The 10,874-nt window shown below is 45.7% G+C and overlaps 1 protein-coding gene across 1 annotated transcript; it reads left to right on the top strand.

Moving 5' to 3' along the window:
- The first annotated feature begins 6,096 nt into the window (after positions 1-6,096).
- On the top strand, positions 6,097-9,318 carry UTP3 (UTP3 small subunit processome component). The gene has a single exon (XM_034772410.1). The coding sequence runs from the start codon at positions 6,162-6,164 to the stop codon at positions 7,638-7,640; it is 1,479 nt and encodes a 492-aa protein (XP_034628301.1). The 5' UTR covers positions 6,097-6,161; the 3' UTR covers positions 7,641-9,318.
- Positions 9,319-10,874: the final 1,556 nt, after the last annotated feature.

Here is a 10,874-nt window from a genome sequence, read left to right as displayed (position 1 = left end):
TTATTAGACGTAAGAAGATGATGGGAACATTTAGCTTGTGGCAAAGTGGGGTGTTAAGCTACTGTCTGTATGGACCCCGCTGCCACGCATGCAGCTCCTTAGTGCACGTTGATCTACCTTACTTTGAAACATGGCTAGATCAAAATCCACGAAGGAAGTGTTAGTGCATGTCAGCAGGGTTCACACAGACAATCAGTCAGTGCAGCTAGTGTGGGTTAGATTTACACCCTGTTTACTGTCCATTAAATATTTGCGTAGACAACCGCTGAGTGAAGGTGTCAACCTGAATTTTCAGCCTTAAATCTATATTACTGAATCTTCTTGCCATCTAAGTCAACTTTAATGTTAGTTTGACAGGTCTCTTGTTTTCCCCCCTGTGGTTAAATATTTATATTAATAAGAAAAGCTGCACCTGTTCCGTGGTTTGGTTTTTAAACAAACTAGCACCTGCGCTTGTTTCACTGTTGCTGGGTATGGTATATGTCAGCTTAACTCACCAGATCAGTGTTTCTGAGTGCATCAGACATAACCGACTATGACTCATTCTGCCATCTGACATGCCTTTCTGCATTTGTTAATGACAGAATTACTTCAGTCAGTTTGTGTTTGATTCCCCTCCCTCCCCCTTTGAAAGGGTGGGAGAGTAGATTAGGTGCCTCTCGTGACTGAGAGTGGAAACTATAAAAGGAAACATTCATGTAGACAAGAAGGAAAATAAAGATGGCTTAAAAATTGCACAGGCCACATCCTATGTTGGTGTTAATCAGCATAGCTGCATAGACTTCAATGGAGCTACGCCAGTTTACACCCACTGAAGAGCCAGTCCCAAAACAGAATTTGTTCAAACAGTGTAGCTAAAGTACCTACTGAAGGAGTCTGGGCACTACCCAGGGAACGCCACGTTAGGCCCATTGCATTACCCAATTATGCCAGATTTTAGACACTGCTGTATTTTGTAAATTACATAATACAAACAATGGGTCTAATCTGGCGTAACTGCTGAAGTTAGTTATTTTAGGTATTCCTCTTAGCGTATGCGCAATTTACTTCAGGTGGCTCAGGACCAGGATTCATCATCACTGAATTTGGCCCACTGGTTGGATCATTAGCTCTCCCGGCCTGGGCCGGGTACTGAGAGGGAGCACAACATGAACGTTGGTCTGTGCTCCCCATTCTAGGTATTAATTTGTTCCAGTACCTCTGCAGGCATCCCCTGGCAGGCTATGATCTCACCGGCTCTCATAAGCTAAGCACTGCTGGGTCTGGACGGCATTAGGATGAGACCTCCAGCACCAGAGAGGAAATATCAGTGTTGCAGAGATAGCGTAACAGGTGCTGGCAGAATTTGGTCCTGCAGAGGGATGGGGTGCTCTCCTGACGGAGAGGTGCTTTCTTTCAGATGAGAGGTAAAATGGGAATTCTGATCTCTCATGAAAATAAAGGTCCCATGGCACTTTCACAAAAGTAGGGATGTTTTTGGGCCAAAGTCCAGCCCACAGTTGCTTATAGGCATCCTCCTAACCAATCTCTGCCATCTCAACTGGATGCAGTATGCTTCTCCAGCTCCTGTCCTACACTGCTGTGTAACATTGCTGTGCTTTCTTTGCCAAGTGCTGTGCTTGTCCCCCGGAGCATTTCAGTAGGGGGTAGAGGGTAAAAGTCACCTCTGTGCACAGGTAGCACAAGGCCTATGCACCACTTACAGCTCCGTTTGGTTCCCAGAATAAGGAGGCCTCCGGAAACAGTCACTAATGAACGTTTTCAGTCAGTGAAGGATTGTGTGCTAGGTGCTGTAAAAAAGAAGTGAGAGAGCTAGAGAGGGATGCCCTTCAGGACTCTGCCTCCTGACCTGTACTCGGCCCGTCTCCCTACATCAGCTACTCACAGGATCCTCTCTGCGCCTCCTTTCATGCAACTTCCTCCCTGCCTCAGCTCATCTGCAAGGACCCTATCCTGCCTACCTTTAAGGTTCTATGCTGCTTGCAGTGGACTTGAATATACATTCTCTCCTTATTCCCCTTCCCCAGCCTCTGTCTCCTTATCTCTGTCCCCTTTTAGCTTGTGAGTATCTTGGTGAAGGACTGCCCCTTCTTGAATGTTTGGAAACCACTTAGCATGTAGTGGATGCTACCATAAAAATAAAAGCTTGATATGACTAATATATATATATCCTTGTGCAGTGCTGCAGGAAATCCAACATGCACGATTCTTCTCTCGCACAGGTTTTACCACGTCACTCCATTGACTTCCATGGAGGTACTCCTGACTTACGCCCATGTGCAGTGAGATGCAAAGCAGGTCCATTATGCGTTAAGGCACCTTTGGCATACTTCTCCATAGCTTACAGCGTTTAGCAAAGAAAAGCAATAAAATTTTAGGTGAGTTACAATTTGAGAAAATAAAAATTCCTAAGAGGTCAACTTTATGTAATAGTTGCTTCTTATTTCCAGTAGTACCTATAGCGTGCTAGGTGATGTACAAATATAAATGAAGGCACAATCCCTACCCCAAAGAACAAAATCTACTACCCAAGAGGGAGATCTAAGAAGGTGCATATACATCCAGAAAAAAACATAAAAAGGAAAACTTTAATTGCAGGGAGCACTCATCATGTCTCTTGTAAGAGGTATTTACGTGTAAATGGGGGGGTCTTTGTAAAGGGCAAGAGGACAGGACAGCTCTTGTTTTGTCCCTCCTATATGTCCAGATAATTTTTCAAGTATTGTCTTGTCCTTCCTCTGCGGGACACTTTGGCAGTCTGGTTACAGGGAACCTGGTAGTGAGCAGTTTCAGTCAACACGCAGTCAGATGCCAGGTGCACTTCAGATCTTCCTCTTTCTGTTAGGCTAAATCCCAGGGAGCTATTGCAATGGTTGTTACCAAAAGGCATCTAAAAAATGAGCGTGCACTTTTAACACCAAGGGGGTGGGGAGCTCATTTCCTCTTCAAAAATCCCCCTCCACGTGGCAGCATTCATTACGGATCCCTGCAGGGTCTGAGAAATGGTAGCCTAATAACAGCACAGAGCTGCCAGCTCTAACCACAACTGAGTCTTTTTAGATCAGTCATTCTGATTAAAAAGGATTCCTTTTATAATAATGGTGTCATTTACACTCCAGAGCAACCTGATAACCATTCTGTACCTGATCTACTTACTACTCATCCAGCAGAGATGAAGTTTAATTTCAAGACATTATAAAACCTTAACTGGAGAATCAGCATTCAATAATGCTGTCTTAGAGTTTGTGTCACGGATTCTACCCTAAGGGAATACAGATTATTATTTGTATTGTGGTAATGCTTGGGAGCCTCTGTCAGGACCCAGGACCCTGTTGTGCTAGGTGCTGTACAAACAAAGAAGAAAAAGAATGCCCCTGCCCAAAGAGTTTACAATCTACGGAACCTTCTTTAATATGCAACTGTAGGGCCATATGTTTAAAATATGATCTTGAATATTGTGTGTGCAACTTATGCACACATATATGTAGCTGCAGTCACTATATCACTATACTTGCATTCAATTACTTGACACATGAATGCAAAACCTGCACACAGTCAAATTTTAAAGCTGGGCTGAAGCCATCTGAAAATTTGACCCCTTACCCCTTGTCTGCCAAATGGAGAACATATATAATAGAAAGGATTAGCCAGTTAGTGACGTCCCTGCACGGTGTCTAGTCTTACTGAGGGCCAAATCCTGCTTGTATTACTTAAACACAAAGCATCCTATTGACATCCCTGGATCTACTCATTTGAGTAAGGTGAGCAGGATTTAGCCCTGCCCGGGCAACATGCCCATTGTCACAGGCAAGATTCAAACCAGGGCCTTCATAGCATGAAAGCAGCTTTTATCAAGTGCCCTTGGGCCAAACTGGACCATTCCTCTGACCAAGTCAGGAGGTAAATCACTCAAAGTCCTGCTTTCCTTCTCTTACAGCAGTGTCTGATTTTTAAATGAGCTGTCATCTTCTAACCAATTTTCCGCCTGTATTAACTGAGCCGCAAGGCCATAGCTGACTGCGGCAAATGGGAAACTCAGCTCAGATTTGAACTCTGAATTCACCATTCACAACTAGGGAGGACAAACCCAGAGAACTCTGGCTTCTGTCTACAACTTTCATTGAAGCTGAACACTAATCAAAACCTTTCCCCTGTGCTCTAAAGAGTGGGTCCTAGACCACAGGCCTTTTCTGAACTTGCAGCATGACACAGCGATGTTGTACTGCAATATCACAGTGCTAAACCCAAACCTGTCCTCCTGTATGAATGATGGAATGATAACTGGAGCCAATTCATTTTCTCACTCATACGGTTCATCTAGTGCTATCTCCCTCTGTAATTAATGCATACCAGTATTTTTCAGGAGAAAGGAGGGTAGGATAGTGGCAAAGAAACCAACTATCCAAACATAATGAATAGCTTCATGCAGCTACAAATTGAACATATATTAGATGTGGCTGACTGCTGTGTATCTGGAATGCAGAAAGCATATGAGTGGTGCTCTGCTGAGAGATTCCGTATTCACTTAAGCTGGCAAACACAAGCAGAAGTTACAATAATGTCTTAAATATGTCTGGAAGTGGCTTTACTTTATCAGCTTGGTTTCACTAGCAATGGCGATGGTAGCTAACACTAAGTACACTTGATTGACTGTATCACTTGACATGTTGAAAGCACTTTATGCTGCTATGATGGAGATGCCTTAATGACAAAGCCGCTGCCAATTTCTTCTACAGTGCTCTGCAATGTCATATTGATTCTACATCATTTCATTGCTTCTTCTTTTTTTTTGGCACCATCTGTTACAATTATGTCTCACTGTTTGCTTTTCCTGAGGATATTTTAGTCTCATTATTACATCTTGAAGAGGTCTGAATTTACTCTCTCACATCCATGCACCTTATTGGAGTAGCACAGTGTTAATATGGATAAAAATCCCCCCCCCCCCAGGCCAAATTTATCCCCAGGGTAATCTCATTGAAATTAGAGTTCTCCAGTTTTCTTCATTGATTGAGCCACCCTGACCAAATACGGAAATACACAAATTCTGTTTCTAGTACAAGATCTTTGTTATTAATTATACTTGGGACTCCTACTAGGTCTGTAGATCTCAAAGCACTACACAAAGGTGTGCAAGTGTTGTTTTTATTTTACAGCTGTGGCTAGCTATGACGTAGAGCAATGGAGTGATTTCTCCAACATCACACATTGTGGCAGGGCTGGGAATAGAGTCCAGGCCTCCTGGCTCTCAGTCCTGTACCCTATCCACTAAACCAGGCTCCTCTTCTTTTGCTGTTGCATTTTGTTAGCCAGCTCTACAGGAGCTAAGAAGTGGGGGGAAGGTGACAAAGGGCTGTGGCCTTTGCAAATCTTCCACATTCAAAAGGCGTCTTGACAGGCAACAACAGAGCGTTTCCCCATGGAGCTCGCACAATCCCTGGGGCTTAACTCTACTGAAAACAGCCCGTCACGCCCGGGCGGGCACCACGTAACACTTCCATGTCAGCGGAGCTGGCTACAGCCGGGACCGGGCTGAGGGGCTCCCTGGGGGGCTGACACCTTGTGCTGATGGCGAACCCCGCCGGCCGGTGCTGCTGGAGTCACAGGAACCACAGGGGCGCGGGGGAGGGGGGGCTGCACGAGCCACTCTGCCCGTCGGGGCCAGGCCCGTCTCCCAGGCGACGCTCTCCCGCGGCTACAGGATCACACTGTCGTCCGCGGCTGGCTCCTGCGTGGCCAGAGCGCAGAGGCTCACGGGCGGGCTAATGGCAGAAGGGCGCTTGGCCCTGTGGGCGAGAGCGGGGCAGCCGGAAGTAGGGAAGGAGATCGCGGCGGCACCACCCTAGTGACCGGAAGAGAGGAAGGACATCACTGAGGCACGCGCCGCGCTACCGTGGCCGGAAGAACGCGAGTGGTGACGACAGTGGCTCAGGGCCGGCAGCCGGAAGTGAGGAGGAGAATGAGGTCTCCGGAGCCGGAAGTGGGGAGGAGAATGGCGGTGGCACGCGCTAGGCCGGAGCCGGAAGTGGGGAGGAGAATGGCGGGGCACATGCTGGGCCGGAGCCGGAAGTGGGGAGGAGATTGGCGGTGGCACACGCTCTCCCGTGCCGGAAGTGGGGAGGAGAAGCGCCGCCACCGCACACACACGGGCTGCTCGCAGCATGGGTAGGCCGCGCCGGGCCGCCCCGCGCCGGAGGCTGCCGCAGGCAGAGGAGGATGCCGGGGAGGAGCCCGCCGGGCCCGAGCCGGGCCCGCTGGCCTCGCAGAGCTTCACGGACGAGGTGGACGATTTCCACGAGGCGCGGTTCGAGGCGGTGATGGGGGCGCTGGGGAGCGAGGAGGAGGCTGAGGAGGAGGAGGAGAGCGAGGAGGAGGTGCTGGGCCTGGAGCTGCCGGAGGAGAGCGAGGAGGAGGAGGAGGAGGAGCCGGGGGGCGAGGAGGAGGATGGGGATGAAGATGAAGAGGATGAGGACCTGTCTATGCACAGTGACCTGGAGGAGCCAGTCAGGGGCTCCGGCCTCCCCCACGAGCTCTCCTGGGGGCAGCGCAAGCAGCTCTATTATGACACGGACTACGGGGCCGCTGCCCGCTCGAAGAACAAGCGGAGTCGCGAGGAGGCCGAGGCCGAGGAGCTGGAGGAGGAGCAGGAGGCTCAGGCCATCCAGAAGCGTCTGGCGCAGGCCTTGGGCGAAGACGACTATGGGCTGGACCTGGTGCAGGCCTACGCGGATGAGCAGCGCAGCACCCAGCTGCTGGAGACGGAGCCGAAGATCGCCAAGGATTTGAAGGCGCTTTCCAGAAAAGAGCAACTGAAGCTGCTGAAGCAAGAGTCACCTGAGCTGCTGCAGCTGATTCAGGACTTTGAAGCCAAGTTAACTGAGCTCAAGGATGAACTGAATCCACTCATGCACATGGTCAGGAATGGGATCATCCCGAAGGGAAAAGGCAGCCGTTACCTCCAGACCAAGTATCATCTCTATTTGAATTATTGCACCAATATCAGCTTCTACTTGGTTCTGAAATCAAAGAGGATTCCAGTTCAGGGCCACCCTGTTATTGAAAGACTGGTTGCTTACAGAAATTTAATCAATGACTTGGGGATTGTGGATGAAAAGTTATCATCAGAAGTCCAATGGCTCCTTAAAGAGCTCCACAATACTGAGAGAAATGATGTAGGAGGAAAGAAACAATCCACAATGCTTCTTCAGAGAACTGTTAATAAAAATAAACCAAAATCTATTCCTAAGATTTCTACTGTTGAGGCTGCTGCTAAAGAACCAAGAGATGATTCAGACTTAGATGAAGAGGCTGCCTTGAAATTTTACAGGGAGATGGAGGAGAAGATGAAACTCAAGAGGAAGAGAAGAGAAGATCAGAATGCTATGGAAGAGGAATTGGTTCTTGAAGAAGATCCAAATAAAAAGCGAGGTATAACATATCAGATTGCCAAGAATAAAGGCCTTACACCCAAAAGGAAGAAGATTGATCGTAACCCAAGAGTCAAGCATCGTGAGAAATTCAGGCGTGCTAAGATTCGTAGAAAGGGCCAGGTTCGCGCGGTTCGAAAAGAAGAGCAAAGATATGGTGGTGAACTGTCTGGCATTCGTGCTGGAGTTAAGAAAAGCATAAAGCTTAAATGATTCCCTCTGCGATTTGTGGACCTGAAGATAGTGGATGTGAACACAATAAATCATTTCTAAATAGAACATTGTGGGTTTTTAAATACTTATTAGTGTAGAAAGTATATAATATATATTTTAACAGAATGTTCAACCAGCCCTTTAATTGTACACCTCTCTAAAAATAACCCTGAACACTCACTCCTGTGTACAGGAGCTATTCCCTACATCACTGTCTCTTACTGTAACTTTCCCTATAGGGTGTTATTCTCTGAGAAGCAGAAAAGGTTGTGATGGAAAGAAGTGAAATACGGATGACGGGGTGGGAATTAGGTTGGGTAGGACTTTACAGAGGGTGCCAAAAGATTTGGCAATTGGGAAGAGACTTGGCAGCGTCTGCAAAAAGATTCTATGTGGGGAGGGAGTTGGGGAGTAAAATGTGTGCCGCTACCATTGCCATCTCCTTTGCCTATTTTGTTGCCTGTTTCTCTGGTCCAGTAACTGTGATGAGCTGTAGAATTAGGTGCCTGCTATGGTAGTTCCTGTAATGGCTGCTTTACTTTGCTCCCACCTTTCCTCTGGTTCTTTGGAAAATTGTAGATGAGGTAAGAATTAGATAATAATCTAATTATACAAGGGAATGAATCACTAACAAGAAAAAATCTTAGGTCTAGTAAGCAATAATTAGCAATTCAGTAGAAAGCTGCGACCTTCACAAGCTTATGTATTTTCTATACTTAGTGGGCCAATTATGTAGTGGTTAAACAGTTTAACCCATTGTCTTTGGCCTGGTCTGTACTACCGTTTTAGTAATTGGTTGTCAGCAATCTTATTTGCATTGGTTATTTGCATGAGCACAGTTGAGGTATAAGCAGAGACAAGGGCAAATTGACCAGCAACCGTTCATTTCAAATCATTAACCTTTGCTATTAACCCCGGCTCTGATTTGTCCTTGTCTGTACTTCTAGCTAAATCATGATTACAGCAACTTTCAAAGTCTCCTATTTTTCCCATGCATTCTAATGGAGAACTGCATTTCCTGTGTTTTAATCTCAGACTGAAAGTCCTGCTGGGAAGTATCAATAAAATGACAGAGACCACTCACAGTTCTGGTTATTCTGAAATAGTGACAGGTATTTATAAATCCCTCTTGAAAATGCGACCGTGTAATTTGCACCACTGTGAGCAATATCCCGAGAGATGCTGAACATATATAAGTCCAGTTAAGTTCTAGTTTTGGGTGCTCATATCTCAGGATGGCAAGTCTGGCTTGATTTTTGTCCCAGGTTAGCAGTGTATGAAAGTCATTATAATCTATCCAATGGTTTATGTGAAGTTAGTGGACATATGTCCACATTACAAAATCGTTATTGCAATTAGTAACCTCGTGACAATCTCCATGGGGAATCCAAGATTTGAAAATGCATCATAACTAAATCAATATTCTGTCTTTTAGGCTGTGACAGGTTAACAGTAATCTAAATATATGAGCAGTCCATAAACTGTATAGACAGCATCACTGAAATGTGTAGTTCCTCGAATGTAGGGAGGCAACCAGCTGCTGTACAGCAATGACGCACAATCGTAACATGTCAGTGACGCAAATCTGTTTTGCACACTCGTTGGCATAGTCTTCATAGGTTATGTAATAATACTGCAGAGATGACACTTTCTCTTTAGATTAAATATGTATGTTTGAGTTCAGCTCAATCTAATCGCTTTTTCCTAGAGGAACAAGTTCAGGAGTTATGTGCCACTTACTTCTAGTGACCGGTCATGTTCCCCCCCCCAGAGTAATGTACATAAGCTTTTGTGACAGGAAAACAAAACACGTGGGAAAACAAGCATAGCAGAAATATAGTCAGACTGGAACATATGAAAGGAGAATGATTTCATCTTGTGTACTAGTCCCGTCAATTACTGCAGAAATTGGAGCTGTGCAGTGTGATTCTAAAGACAGAATTTATCTCAATATGTGGATACACAGGGACAGATCCTTAGGGTAAATCCATATAACTTCATTGACTTCAGTGGTGCTGCACCTGTTTGCACCTATGAATGGTTTGATGATTAAATGTAGCACAGGAGTACATGTTTACACCATACAAATACCATATAGCAGCATTCTGAATAGAACCAGTAATTAATTTGACCTTGGTAACAAACTAGTATTTTTGTGTTTCAGTAGTGGGTGTGACAGAGAGAACTTGAGCTTGATCTGGCCACTGAGCAGTGGCATCTTAGAAGCAGGAGGTGAGCCAATGCAGACTACTCTAGAGGGCCAGGGAGCACTAGTGGCTGGCAGCAGTGGGGGCGATTGTCACACCTCCATCTTCTCTGTGAGATTGGGGTCCATGCTGTAGCAACATCTCAGAGAAAGAGGGAGGACTGCAGGTAGGTGTAGGAATGAAGCAAGGGATCCCTCGGGTCCTGGAATGATTGTTTGTGACCCTGTGCGTGTTTTCTGCTGGTACAATCCACACACAAACAATTTACCAAATTTCCATTGAAAAGGTCTTGTGTAAAAATCCCAAATATTAGGGGATTGGTGGTGCTGTTGAGCCAACAAGTTTCTTCAACTCTGATTTTTATTATGAAAGATGCATTTATTACATGTTTTATAGAATGGGATTGTCAAAAGTGCTCAGTGGTGGCCTAACTCTGCTGAAGTTGAAATCACTGGAAATTTTACTGTTGGCCATTGACTTCAGTGGAAGAAGAAATGTGCCAAACAGTGCTTTTGAAAATCTCCTCCTTGAAGGTATTCTGGCTCTGAACTATGCCCTCTGTAACATGGTGGTTGTACATTGTAAAACTTGTCTGTGTACGAATGGCAAATGCTTGGGCTGTACACTCAGTCCTTGTAGCGTCACTGCCAGTGGGACTGAATAAGAGTAAGTTAGTGTCAACAGTGTAGCAATTTGAAGCCCTTTGCTCTTGTAGCAGACACAAAAATATGTCTTCCTTATTTAGTGTTGCTCATCTTAAGCCTTTTATGATGGGAACCCAGGTTTAGCCTTAAATATGGAGGGAGTGTAGTTAGGGTGACCAGATGTCCTGATTTTATAGGGACAGTCCTGATATTTGGGCCCATTTTTTTATATGGGCTCCTATTACTCCCACCCCACCCCCGTCCCGATTTTTCACACTTGCTATCTGGTCACCCTAAGTGTAGTGCTCCTTCATCACTGTTACCTTTATTTACTAATTGTGCTGGGAGCATGATAACGCAAAAAAAATCATTGTGCATTTCAC

This window comes from Trachemys scripta, chromosome 5, assembly GCF_013100865.1.
Source record: "Trachemys scripta elegans isolate TJP31775 chromosome 5, CAS_Tse_1.0, whole genome shotgun sequence".
NCBI lineage: Eukaryota > Metazoa > Chordata > Testudines > Emydidae > Trachemys > Trachemys scripta.
Note: the sequence above shows the minus strand (reverse complement) of the source record. Positions and strands in the feature narration are given on the sequence as shown.

What these genes read in the sequence shown, in the direction of transcription:
- UTP3 (XM_034772410.1), top strand. Translation starts at nt 6,162, where the DNA reads ATGGGTAGGCCGCGCCGGGCCGCCCCGCGCCGGAGGCTGCCGCAGGCA.